General features: G+C 37.1%; 1 protein-coding gene and 1 pseudogene across 2 annotated transcripts in view; one reads left to right on the top strand and one right to left on the bottom strand.

The window, feature by feature from the left end:
* Positions 1 to 702: 702 nt before the first annotated feature.
* The window catches only part of LOC137780147 (SH3 and PX domain-containing protein 2A-like), a 58779-nt gene continuing 44391 nt past the window's right edge, over positions 703 to 15090 (top strand). For both annotated transcript variants that reach the window (XM_068568521.1, XM_068568520.1), the window contains exon 1: positions 703 to 842. In XM_068568521.1, the coding sequence (XP_068424622.1) occupies positions 771 to 842 (72 nt within the window). In that variant the 5' untranslated portion in view covers positions 703 to 770. The remainder of the gene's footprint in view (positions 843 to 15090) is intronic.
* Positions 3919 to 10583, bottom strand: LOC137779751 (N-acetyllactosaminide beta-1,3-N-acetylglucosaminyltransferase 3 pseudogene; annotated as a pseudogene).

Below are 15090 nucleotides of genomic sequence, written 5' to 3'. Positions count from 1 at the left end.
GTGTGGGTAAGTGAGGTAAATGCTATTAATTCTTCTCGTGGATTTACGCCCCTGCCTCCACAAGGAGGGCGCAAAGTTGTTTGCCATATGCTGACTGAAACCCTACCGTAACATTGGAAATAACGGCACAGTGGACATGTGCTACTTGATTTGCCACATTATATGTTTCCATGTAGCATAGCTGAAACGCTATCAATCAAACTCATTTTTATCTTGTTTTGCCTTAAGCGGCGGAACATTCGGAGGCAGCAATTCAATTTTATTTCCTAAGAAAGTAAAAGGGAAAGGGCGGGAGGGAGAAGAAAAAAAATATAGGCAGCATATGTTTTTCCCCAACCCTCAAAAGTTTTTGTTGTTGTTGCTTTTGCACACTGTAATACTTGAGCAACAAGAAACAATTCGCAAACGGTCTGACTTCTTCAAAGTGTCCAGCTGTGTCCAGCCAGCTGAGGCGGGTCCGCCCCGGACTGCCCCCCGGCCCCGACCCCCTTTTGAGGGAGGGGACGGCCGACCGAACACTAGTTCTGTTGCGTGGTCATGTTTCACAAGGAGTGGAGAAGCTCCGAGACCGTCCGGACTCTATCGTTGCATGGCTGCACCCAAAGTCTTGTTTCATCCTCCGACCAACTTTGCCAGGCAATTTCTTCATGTGTGCGTGTGCGTTTTTTGTGTGGTTTTTTTTTGTTGTGATACTCATCATATTTTTTATGGGCGAGCGTCTTCTTTTGTAACGCTTCTTGGTGCAAAATCCCCCCTTTTGGTCTGTCAAGATGCAGCTCCGAAACGTTCTTGACGTAAACGTTGTGGACGTACAGAAGAGGAGGAACCCGTCCAAACACTATGTGAGTCGTCCCTTCTTTCTGTCTGCATTCGTGACGTCTGCTGTCAACTTCAACTTTTAACACCGGCCTCCAAATTGTTTAAAGGTTTAGCAGCTCTGCGGATAACAATGTCCGCTGCGGGTCCACAAAGCCCAGACTTAAACGTCCGAACAACAGCTGGCATGCTTTGAACTGTTGAACAGACATCCAAAGGTGTCCAGAGGATAAAAGCGCCATGACTTTGTTTCCACCATGAGGATTACGTTTGAGTAAAATGTAGATGCGGCATGTTTGATGTGGTGCCTGACTTTTTATCTTGCTTTGCCATCGACAGGTCAACAGTACAACTTATAAATGTCTTGGTTGATGTTGCTTTAATGACACAACGCTTGCAAAATTACCGACGTCATAGTCAGCCTCGGTTGTGTGTGTGTGCGTGCGTGCGTGTGTGTGTGTGTGTGTGTGTGTGTGTGTGTTGTAGTGTTGTAGTCAACATTAGCATGCTAACAACACTTAAACAGTTAGCGTGGCCACTGAGAGCATGTGCAACCTTTTTTTTGTCAATAGTTTTGTTTATTAAATGGAATATTTTATTTTGATGTAATCAATCATTTGGACAGTCCCTGTCAGGGAATCAAACCGAATTTACATTTTAGTACTGTATCATAAAGTAAGGATACATTGTAATACCTCATCATTAATTAATGATACATTTTAATAACTCATATGGCGAGGATACATTTTAATTCTGTATCATATGGTGAGGATACATTGTATTATCTCATTATATAGTCTGGGGTTACATTTCAATATTGTGTCATATAGTGAGGATACATTTTCGTAACATTTAACTGTGAAACTGATTAAACAGGAGCTTCTCGCAGTCTCAGAGAGAATGTATTCAAATCAGAATCTCTTCTCCTCTCACCTCAACACACACACACACACACACACGCACACACACATACTACACATAGGGCACAGACTTTCCCTTGGGATGGATAGCCGGAAGTGATGGTTGACTGGGAAGTCCCCTTGAGGGAAGAAGAGGGAGAAAAAAAATTAAATCTCATTATCGATGAGCTAAGCAACTGAACATGCTTATCCGGTTTAAGAGAGGAAAGAAGCAACCCTTTGTCTTTTTTTCCTAAGCTTGACTTCCTTCCAGACATTCACCGCACTGAAATTAGAAAGGACAAAGCAAACAATACTTGTTTACTTACATGGCCAGAATATTTGGATTTGAATTAGCAGGCGGCACCTTGCGTGGCAGCCTCTGCCATCTATGTGTGAATGTTGACATATTATTCAGTTTCAAGAGCTTTGAGTGATTAAACGAAAAGTAATATGTACACAAATCCATTTTCCAAATCGACTCCCTCCCAAGTACAGTTTGCTTAAATATTGGTATGGACAGTTCTGCCCCCTCAAAATATTGGTAGGAGCATGTCCTGATAAAACTTTATAATAACGACGCACTGTTTAGCTGTAGTAAAGCATGAGTAAACACTTAATTAATCATTTAAAAAATATTATTCCAACATGAACTCATTAGTAACTCATTAGTATGCAATTCATAAACATAGTCATACATTTTTTAGTCTTATTAATAAGCTTGACTATTACGCATTTCATGATTGGGTTTTCATACTTTCTAAATGATAGATTCCCCATTTGTAAATTAAGTAATATATATTGCAAACCAATTATTTAAGACTTATAGATGATGCACCAATGGTTAACATGTGCTTTATAAATGTGTTTTAATACTGCATTCAAGTTTAATGTGTTGCAGCTGACCAGCAAATGAACTAGTATGGCCTGCAAAGTGATATTAGCTATGCACCTTTCCCCTGTGACTGTTTGATGTGTTCATGTTTATAAGATAGGTAACCACGAGACTTTGCAGGAAAACTAATCCATGTTGTTGTTCAAAGACTGGTACAGTGTTGATACTGCTTTATCTGGTTTAAGATATAACCATCAGCTCAGACAAAAAGTCTTAAAGTCCTCCAAGCCATTAATATTAATAATCTGGAATATGTTAACTGTCAGTGAAACAAAGTAGACTCAGTAGACTTCAATGCAACAGTAGATTTACTTGGTAAATAATACAGTAAACTGGGCAGGTTTATAAAGCAGCACACTAAATTCAATGTAAATAACCACAAGCAATTATAGACTTCAATTCCACCTCTTTTTTGTGGTGCCATTCAATACATTATTACTAGTGATTTTCCCATTAACCATATTTGAACTTATTTATCAAAACCCAACAGTGTTCTTTTATCTAGCGTCAGTAAGTTCTGCCTTATTGTCAATACCACTCATGCACTTTACTCTGTTAAAACAATGTCTTGGTCTTCATCAGCCTTTTCTCAATGTTACAACTTTCCTTTCTTTTCCGGTTGCATCTAGTTTCCCATCCGACATCCGGGCTGCAGAGACTGGATTCTAACAAATGCTTCAACCATAGTGAAGATACGTGTTAATACCTTATCATATAGAGAGGACAATTTAATACCCTGTCATATAATGAGGATACATTTTAATAAATTATATTAGTGAAACATACTAAACAACAGCTCCTCGCAGTCTCAGAGGGAATGTATTAAAATCTCTTCTCACCTCAATCCACACACACACACACACACACACACACACACACACACACACGCACACACGCACACACACATAAAGTTTATGACCCCACAGTAGACAGGGAACTACTGGTACTCTAACTCAAACCCAAACAAAAGCACAGAAATCAGGGTCCACAGTGAAACCATGATTTCGGTTTTGAATGTTCATAAAGAAAAACTCAGGATAAGTAATACAGAGCAGAGATTCAATTTGTAGTCAAACTGTAGTACAGATCAATACCAGCTGTAATCACAAAATAACACACCATCAAATTGACAACCGTTATGTAGATATGTCATACACAAAACATACTCTCCCACATTTCATATGAAAAAAAAAGAGATTGAAAAGCAGCAGCAGAGAAGTTGTATAAACAGATAAAACCATTTCTCATTATACAATGCAGAGGGTAAGGCAAATTCACATGCAATAAGCAAAGTACCACAATGTTTCCTTACCAATTGAAACCTGCAGTTTTATTGTTATGCCATGTTTTTGAGGCATGACATTTCAGCTTTGGGTCATTTACTTTTTTCCACATTAAATACAAGTTACCTGAAAAGAATCTGTGTACCAGTAGCTTTTCTTTGAAATAGCAAGGGTCATATTTATCTATTTTGCCGGCGGGAACGGACCATTCTCCTGACTCCACCCCCATATGGGAAACAGGACGTAGTCCTGCTCTTTCCAGACACATCCCCATGAAAGCATCATCAACAGGAACAAGATTAATGGACTTGGACATGTTGTATATGATCAAAGCTGTGTGCATAGACATGATATAGCCCCCACCACTACAGTAGGGAGGGTAAACGTCTGACTCGTACAACTCAACTGAAACAAAATATCTGCTCCAAAATTCTCTAACAAGAGGTGAACCTTCCATCAAAAACCCCGTGAAGAGGTGCTTGTCTCCATTGTTATCTTTGAGGCCTTGGAGATACTCAACTATGTGGTTTGTGTTGGCAAAGACGTCATCATCACCGTTAAAGACGAAGCGAGCGTGACGACAGTTTCTTTCCATCCATTCAAGGAAGAGTACCTGCTTCAGGGTGAGATTGTAGAATGAATCTTTAAAGTCCCATTGAAGGATGTCATAGTACTCACGATGCTCCACTTCGAGGAGTTTGCTGAATCTCTCTCCTTCCCAACCAGCATCCATTGTTCCTACAATGAAGATCGTTCGAATCTGCGCACCTTTTGATAATCTCTCTTCCGCCCATGTTTTGCGCAGAACCGCTCGGCGGTCGTAGTTGGAAGGGGCGCTTTTAATGACCAGCAGAAGAAAGACATCAGCAGATTCATCAACCCCACCACATTTATCAGGAATGTCCAGTAGCAGGGGGAAATGGCGACAGTGTTTATAGTAAAGAAAGTTTTTAAAGTTAACAGTAAATTGGCTGAAGTTTGCGGTGTTGGGAGCACTCAGATTTCTTTGACAAGCTGGCCAGGAGTATATGAAGGAGTTTTTTCTGGTGGCTGTGTTGGTTTGACTGTCATCCCTTTTCAGTTCTTGTAGATGAATGGTTTTGTGGTCATTTGAATATGCATAGAGATACAAAGACACAAGTAAAGTTCCCAACAGCAAGACAAATCTTGCATTGGCTTTTGTGCTTCTTGATGCTCTGCAATGGAAATTAAAAACAAGTTTCCCATCAACACATTTCAATCAGACATGAATTATTTTTTTTTAAGACTAATCAATTGTCATGGCTAAAAGGCAGAAATGTAGATTGTTGATAGACGACGGGACGCAAACATGAAATCATAATAGTATGGTTTTGGTAGATTGTCAGTCATCCAGGTTATTGTACATCAAGAATAGCTAATTCAAATACCTTAACAACAAAAATGTATATTCATATTCAGACATCTTGTTCCAAATGTGTCTGCTGCATGTCTGTATATTCCAGGCTGCCTTTCTGTCAAGCTGCTTGATTGAGTTTTAATGCAAATCTGACATTTCGCACATTGCTGTAAACACAGCGTACTGCCTCTGCAATGGCGTCTAGTGTGTGTCAGATAAACAGGTTTTTAGTTATGTGATCTATAATGTTTGCTTTAGGTGTGCCGCTGAGCCTCTCTATCACATTCTTTTTAAACGGATCAACAGATCCGTTTGCTGTCAACTTTACTTCCCATTCATGAGACTTGAATGAGACGCCAAGGTCACTTAGCGAGGATAAGAGTGAATGATAAAGTTAGCGGTAGGTGTCGAAGCTTGTTCAAAACACCCACGTCAATAAACCCTTTACAAAATGCTGTTGTCCGTGAAATATTTGTATTATATATATTTATTAATTTGATGTTAAGTTGATGCCTGTCTATGCATTCACACACTCAAAAACTGTGTAAAGATGACGGTCAGTTGTGGAAACTGATCCGCACAAATTAAATTGTAATATAACACTGTGCTCTTTCACATGGCTAATGTTAAAGATTACAGACTTTCATCTCTATCATCATAACAATATTCTACACTGTGCAGCGCACATTCATCCAGACTAAACAGGACGGTTAACTCTTACTGTGTTAGTATAAAGATCTACAGTTAATCACTCCACACAGGAGTTAGTGTGTCTTTGAAACATTACTATGGTGTGGCTCGCTGGGGCATTTATTTAAGATTTTGACAGCAAAGTAATCCATCCTTATGGCGAAAATATTACTTTTTGACAAAAACATTGGACACAGTTCCCATTAGGAGTCAAACTGCTGATCATGTGTGACGTCTAACCCTTTTTAGAATCTCCTGTACTACTGCTGAGTTATAGAAGAAACTGAATGGTTTACAGAATACTAATTTAACATTGACATTAGTAAATATATCACAAATGATCTACGTTAACTACGTTTTCTTTTGTCACATCAACGCAAATGCACGTAGTTCACCACACCACAGATGGGATTTTTTTTAATTATGCAAGACGAAAAGGCAGCCGGTGTATATAAAAACATTTTTTACATTGCATTTTCACATTTTACATTACATTTTTTACATATCTAATTTTCTCAGTCTCACATTTTATTATTGTGAAGCATCTTGTAATTGTGAAATGCTTTTTACTTTCAGTCAGCCTCTTCCCTCTGTGTCTTAGTGGTAGTTCAGAAGACACACCTTTAAACTTTCTTTTGCATAGTGTGGTTTTTGAACGACACAACCCGGCACAGTTTATTGCTCTAATATTACGATTCATGCCAAATATGGTCTACGACCAATTGCTAAACATAATTGTGTCACTGGCATCAGGTTTACTGCAAATCATGCTGTATTAAAGTAGTGAGTCATAATTTTCGTTGTACCCACATTTTCCACACAATTTAAAATACATTAATTTCAAAATGCAATAGTATTATTCCAACCAACTGTTCAGTTTTTAATGCCTGCCAAACCGAGAGCTTCGTACCGAACGATTTAATATAAACGTGTATTGTTACACCTCGATTGTTTACCCACATAATGTGAAATCAAACAGACGCTCTTACATACTTTGGTTCTCTAAAAAAAATAAACTTTTAACTTTTTTTAAGAAAACATCAGAAAATCAAAATGTTTTGACATTTAAAACATACTTTGACCAGTTAAAATGTCCCTGTGGACACCTAAAATTACAGATATCTGCAATATATCTCCAGTTTAAACATTACATGTTAAAATACTTCTACTAATTTGAAGATACGTTAAAGTTAGTTTTGACTAGTACAATCTCAGTTGGAGATACATCAAATGCAGTAAAATGTAATTACAGAGAGGTCTGTGGTTTAATTAAATGTTAAAACGGCTTGTTATACACAAGCAAACGCAAACAAGATCAGCGTTGTTGCTACAGCTGGTTAGCAGCTACATCATTCATTTTGGAAAACATATTTAGTTTTGTCGACAAATTTAGATTGACAGAAACACTTAGCACACAGTTTAAATAACTTCCATTCAACAGTATTTACCTGAACATATTCCAAGATTAGTGTGAACGTATGGTGAGTCTCCCTTGTGTGTCGGCCAGCCTGTGAAGGATGATGGTGCAGTTTCACAAACATACCTATTGTGAAGGAGTATCTAACCGATGAATAGAACAGGTTAGACTAGCTGGTAGCTGGGGGAGACACATTTGAACTGGTAAGGTAAACAAAGCCACAGACGTTTCTTTATGATGGTAGCTGGTTGTGAGGGTCTCCTTGAGAAAAGAAGAGGGCGAAGAAAATAAAATCCCATTATCGATGAGCTAAGACTAAGCAACTGAAAATGTTTATATGGTTCGGGAGGGGAACGAAGCAACACTTTGCCTTTTGTTCACAAGGTTGACTTCCTTCCGAACATTCACAGCACTGAAACAGGAGAGGACATGACAACCAATACTTATCTACTGGCCAGACCTTTTAGATAAGATTCAAATTATCATGGCAGCCTCTGCCATCTATGTGTGAATATTGACATCTCGGTCAGTTTAAAGAGTTTTGAGTGATCAAAAGACTAGAGAGCTACTGTATACACAAGTCAATTTTCCAAATCACCCTCTCAGAGGGTGAGGTGTGTTCTTCCTTCTGTAGCTTACAGCCCCACACATTATTTAAATCCTTCTTACTGTATGTACGGCCTATTTATTACAATATGAATTCAAATCTCTGCATGTATGTAGTTTCTGTGTGTAAAATCAGTCTTACATGATGCATTATTTTTGCACATTACATTTGTAAATACATGTTTGTGCTTACAGGATAATTTGGTTTTAAAGTGTACAGCTATGCAGGCTCTAGCAGTCAAAGTTATTTTTAGTCAGCTTACACTGTGAAACTCATTTTTTACCCTGGGCCACGTTAGTATTATGGCTGTGAGACTATAAACTACTCCCAAACCTATTGTGAAATAACTGTCTTCGCATTTGATTGAAAGTGTAAAAATATTGTAAATGCGGTTGTATAAATTAATCCAGAAAAAAATCCTTTTATTACAACACAAATGAATTTAATTGAGGATTAAGGAAACCACATTACCCACGTCAAAGCTTTTTTTTTTGTCATGAACGTGTGTGCCAGGTGTGGTCAGAGCACACCTGTCACACATCGCAATCCTTCATCACGACACTTCCTCATAACACAGCAGACTTACCAGTTTATGGGTGTGGTTTCTGCTCCTCAAACGTTCCGACCTAACAAAGGCACAAAGAAGACGCACGCCTAATTTTTTATGGCAGAGATTTCTAAATCAAATCATTGTTCTTTATTTATTTTTCTTTGATGAACTGCCATACTTTACCAAAGCTAGGAAGCTATGAAGCTTGTGAGATTTCTTCAGCCAGAATGATGCTAGCTTTCACAGCAGCATCCCTTTTGTGAATATATTCTGCTGCAATTGCAGTCTGCCTTTTCATTATTTATTTCGATTGTTTAAATTCAGGGTACTTTGCTCCATGTTTGGCATCAAAACACCGATGTGAATTGTGTTCCTTCATCATCGACACTGCCTCACAACACAGAAGACTTACCGGTTTGTCTCCTTTAAGCACAAAACATTCACTTTACCATCTTATTTAAATGACTTTCCCTCTATGTCAATCTTTCTCTTCTAGGATATTTTGGGATTATTTGTCAATCTTTTTTTAAAAAACTTAATTACTTATCTTTTGTTGAACACCGACTTGGCCAATGTCCACTGTAAAGCAGCATAGATTTTTAATTTTAAGATGATCATAAGCCTTTCAAACTGTCGCGGGCCACATAAAATAAGCTTTTTAATGTACAAGTAACTTTGTTATATGTGCACATGACATTAAAAATATCTTGAATCTTGAATTTGCTATATCATCATATAATGAGGATACTTTTTAATACTTACATTTGTGAAACTGACTTAACAAGAGCTCAACGCAATCTCAGAGGGAATGTATTCTAATTAAAATCTCTTCTCACCTCAATTCACACACACACACACACACACACACGGCCACGATAGGGAACTACAGGTATTCTAACTTTGACCCAAACGAATGCACAGATAGTAGGCTCCACGGTGAAACCATGATATTTTTTTTTATGTTCATAGAGAAGAACTCAGGACAAATAATACAAAGCAGAGATTTAGTTTGTAGTCAAACTGTATTAGAGATCAATACCAGCTGTAATCACACCATCAAGTTGACAACCGTTATGTAGATATGTCATACACAAAACATACTCTCCCACATTTTATATATATATATATATATATATATATATATATATATATATATATATATATATATATATATATATATATATTTATGTTCTAAAAAAGTGATTGGACTATGCGTTAGATAGCTACTGAAAAGCAGCAGCAGAGAAGTTGTATAAACAGGTAAAAACATTTAGCATTATAGAATGCAGAGTGTAAGGCAAATACACATGCAATCGGCAAAGTACCACAATGTTTCCTTACCAGCTAAAATCTGCAGTTTCTTTCTTTTTATGCCATTTCTTTGGGGTGTAACATTTCAGGTTTGGGTCATTTACTTTTTTCCACATCAAGTACATGTTAGCTGAAAAGAATTTATGTACAAGTAGCTTTTCTTTAAAATAGCAAGGGTCATATTTATCTATTGTGCTGGAGGGAACCGACCATCCTCCTGGCTCCACGCCAATATGGGAAACAGGACGTAGTCCTGCTCTTTCCAGACACATCCCCATGAAAGCATCATCAATAGGAATGAGATTAATGGACTTGGACATTTTGTATATGATCAAAGCTGTGTGCATAGACATGATATAGCCCCCACCACTACAGTAGATAGGGTAAACGTCTGACTCGTACAACTCAACTGAAACAAAATATCTGCTCCAGAATTCCCTAACGAGAGGTGAACCGTCCATCAGACCGCCAACAAAGAGGTGCTTGTCTCCATTATTATCTTTGAGGCTTTGGAGATATTCAACCATGTTGTTTGTGTTGGCGAAGACGTCATCATCACCATTAAAGACGAAGCGAGCGTGACGACAGTTTCTTTCCATCCATTCAAGGAAGAGTACCTGCTTCAGGGTGAGATTGTAGAATGAATCTTTAAAGTCCCATTGAAGGATGTCATAGTACTCACGATGCTCCACTTCGAGGAGTTTGCTGAATCTCTCTCCTTCCCAACCAGCATCCATTGTTCCTACAATGAAGATCGTTCGAATCTGCGCACCATTTGATAATCTCTCTTCCGCCCATGTTTTGCGCAGAACCGCTCGGCGGTCGTAGTTGGAAGGGGCGCTTTTAATGACCAGCAGAAGAAAGACATCAGCAGATTCATCAACCCCACCACATTTATCAGGAATGTCCAGTAGCAGGGGGAAATGGCGACAGTGTTTATAGTAAAGAAAGTTTTGAAAGTTAACAGTAAATTGGCTGAAGTTTGCGGTGTTGGGAGCACTCAGATTTCTTTGACAAGCTGGCCAGGAGTATACGAAGGAGTTTTTTCTGGTGGTTGCGTTGATTTGACTGCCATCCCTTTTCAGTTCTTGTATATGAATGGTTTTGTGGTCATTAAAATATGTATATAGACATAAAGCCACAAGTAAAGTTCCCAACAGCAAGACAAATCTTGCATTGGCTTTTGTGCTTCTTGATGCTCTGCAATGGAAATTAAAAACAAGTTTCCCATCAACACATTTCAATTGGACACAAACATGAAATCATAATAGTTTGATGCAAAGAAAAGCTAATTCATTTAATTTAACAACAAACAATTATCAGATATAACTATGTCTCATGGGCTACTCCTGTGTGTTGATATATTTTAATTCAAAATGTATAAAAATGAATCCAAATTCAGACATTTTGCTCCCTATGTGTCTGCTGCATGTCTGTATAGGCCATGCTGCCTTTGCCAGGCCTATATAGGTTTGATTGAGTTTTGAGGTAATATGCAATTACAACGATCCAAATAATAATTGATTTGACAGTGCTTGTGACACTCCGGCTTATTTATCTTGATTTATCTTTGTAGTTTGGACAGGGCCATTGAAAGACATGGAAAGTCTAAAACCATGTTGAGAACAATGTGTTTGAACAAACATTTGAACAATTTGAACAAACACAATGTTCAGGAAAGTTCCTAAATGGACTGATTTCTCTTAATGATCCGGTCATCTGAATATAAGTGTATGTTTCAATTGTCCACCCGCCCCCCAACAAATTTTTACTTATTTACTAACCCCTTGAGCTTAATCCCGTTAGTTGCCTTGTTGAGCGCAGTGGCTCCACTGAGAACATTGTATTACACACCCCAAGATTCAGTAGTTTTATTCCAACAAACTGTTCAGTTTATAATCCTTGCCTAATCAAGAAAAAAAAAAACAAGGATTTTCAACAATTGTGATATTTCAATTTTGACCAGTTAAGATGTCACTGTGGACACCTGAAATTTCTCTTTTAAGAATAATTAAATTACAGACATCTATAATAATTAAATTACAGACATCTATATATATATATATATATATATATATATATATATATATATATATATATATATATCCAGTCCAAACAATACATGTTAAAATACTCCTACTAATTTAAAGATATCTTAAAGTTAGTTTTGATGAGTAAAATCCTAGTTCTAGATACATCAATTACAGTAAAATGTAATTCCAGAGAGGTGTGCAGTTTGATTAAATGTTAAGGTGAAACAAGATCATTGTTGTTGTCACAGCTTAGAGTTTAGATTGACAGAAACACTTAGCACACAATTAAAACTACTTTCATTCAACAATAATTACCTGAACATATTCATAGATCAGCGTATGGTGAGTATCCCTTTTATGTCGGCAGTCTGTGAAGAATGATGCTCTAGTTATAAAAGCATACCTACTATGAAGGCGCATCTAGCAGATGCATAGAACAGGATGGATTTGCTTGCTGGTAGGGAGACACATTTGAAGAAACTGGAAGGCAAACAAAGGCACAGACCTTTATTTGTAAAAGAAGAGGACTGTGAGTGTTGACTTAGACATCTCCTTTAGCAAAGAAGAGGGAGAAGAAAAGAAAATATCAATATCAATGGGCTAAGCCAGTGGTTTTCAACCTCTTTTCAGTGATGAACATTTTCTTCAAGCCGAGTATGTTCTAACCAGCACAACGCATGTATTGTTAAAAACATACATATATATATATATATATATATATATATATATATATATATATATATATATATATATATATATATATATATATATATACACACACACACACACACATCGCTATGCCATCAGTGTCTGATTTTATATGGAATATATACAATTCAGTTTATTAACGTACACTTATTTACTTACTATTTTTTAAAGGATTTTTCAATTTTTATGTATATATAAAAAAACACCCCCTTTAAGGGCCTTCATTTAACCCCAGAGGTACACGTACCTTCATTTGAGAACCAATGAGCAAAGCAACTGATAATGCTTACCCGGTTTAAGAGAAGAAAGAAGCCACCCTTTGTCTTTATGTATGGCCTATTTATCACAATATGAATCCAATTCTGCATGTAATTAGTGTCAGTATAAAATCCATGCAGTGAACAAGACCACTTCACCTGCACAGTCAGTTTATTCTTATTGATTATTGTCAGTTTGAAGCAGTTTTCACGTCACTCAGATGTAGAGAGAGATTTTGCTTTTAGGAAATAGTTCCAGTTGTCCGGACATCGGTTACAGCATAGCTGGTAAAGCTATGCTAATCACACCAGAAAGCTCATTCCTCAATGCCGGTCAACAAGTATTACTGCTCCTCTCCTTCTGTGCATGTATGTTTTCAAGAAAGTACAATTTGCTCAAATATTAGTAGGGACAATTATATATCCCCTCAAAATATTGCTAGGAGCCTGTCCCTACTATCTTTTATGCCAACCTATGCCTTAGGACGATCAGGGCCCTATTCCTCGTAACTGGCCAACTGAGTTCGCTGGATCATTTTCAGGATAAGATGACTCATGACACAAGTTTAGAAAAATCACCATAGCAACACATATAAATCTCTGAACCTGGTCCAGAGCAGGTTTAGTGAATTTTCACTGGATAAGCTGGCCACTCCCACCGGACAAAAATACCAGCTCCCTTACTCATTGATGAAGGAGCAATATTAGGAATATTAGTTTTATAGGGAGAGAGTTCTTCCAGATTGCAAAGATCCGTTCTCACATCATGATGACTTTATGAGCGCTATCGATTCTGATGCCTGCATCGCCGTACACCTCTAATATTTACCCACATGTTGTGAAATCAAACAGACACACATAATGTGGTTATCTAAAAAACCTAAACTCTTTACTGTTTTTAGGAAAACATTAGAAAAACCAAGATTTTCAATCATTTTTACATTTAAAATACATGTTGATTAGTTAAGATGTCACTGTGGACACCTGAAATGTTTTTCTTGATTGGAAGAATTAAATCAAAGAAATCTGATATATATATATATATATATATATATATATATATATATATATATATATATATATATATATATATATATATTTCCAGGCTAGACATTCTATTTTAAAATACTTCTACTAAGTTAAAGATATGTTGAAATTAGTTTTGAAGAGCACAATCTCAGTTGTAGATATATCAAATAAAGTAAAATGTAATTACAGAGAGGTGTGCAGTTTGATTAAATGTTAAAACAGCTTGTTATACACAAACAGACTCACAAGGTGAAAACAAGATCAGTGTTGTTCAGCAGCTACAGCATTCATTTTGAAAAATATATTTAGTTTTGTCAAATTTAGATTGACAGAAACACTTAGCACACAGTTAAAACAACTTTCATTCAACAATATTTACCGTAATATATATCAGTGTAAACGTGGTGAGTATCCTTTGCGTGTCAGCAGCCTGTGAAGGTTGATTTTGTAGTCATACAAACATACCTACCCTGAACAGTAAATAAAACAGGTTGGACTTGCTGGTTTGGAATCCAATTTGAAAAAGATGCCTCAAGGGTGCAGTGGTTCTCAAACCTTTTCTGTCACGCTCTACTTTGGAGGAAGAAAAATGCTCATGCCCCACCGCCAAAATTCTAACAAAATGTTCCATGCTGATTTTTTATTGCAATAAAAATATTTTGTGACTCCTCCATCTTTGTTTTTATTAATAGTAGATTAAAGATAATTGCAATCACTTTTAAGTAAAACAGATTGCTCCATCAGATAAAAAACATAAATACATTGTACAATCCCTTTGTCAGAACAATGCAAATCAAGTTATATCCGTGGGAAAAAATCGTTAAAAAAAAAGCTCGTTGTGGAAAACAATAAGCATGTTGTATCAGTATTAGTGGCTGCAATGAGCCTGCTTTCCACTCCAAGTCTTTTTAAAACGGGGTTGCAGGCTCTCAATTTATGCTCAATATTGACCTTCGATCTAAAGAGGCAACAGCAGAAAAGCTTTATGGCAAGATGCCAAGAATCGTCAAGCTGCGCTTGCGCAAGTGTAACCTTTTAACGGCGTCACGTAAACATTTAACCGAAAGTACAGGCATTTCGCAATGTATTGATTCATGACTTAGTTGTATGTCTGTGTACTTTTTTACTTTTGTACTATGTGAAGTTCTCAATAAAGTTTTAATAAAAAAAAATTCTGAATTCCCCCACCTATAACACCACCGCGCCCCTTTAGTAGG

The sequence above is a fragment of the Clinocottus analis genome, unplaced genomic scaffold (assembly GCF_023055335.1).
Source record: "Clinocottus analis isolate CAN_PGR_092001 unplaced genomic scaffold, fCliAna1.0.p SCAF_8, whole genome shotgun sequence".
Lineage (NCBI taxonomy): Eukaryota > Metazoa > Chordata > Actinopteri > Perciformes > Cottidae > Clinocottus > Clinocottus analis.
This window is presented reverse-complemented; position numbering and strand designations above follow the sequence as displayed.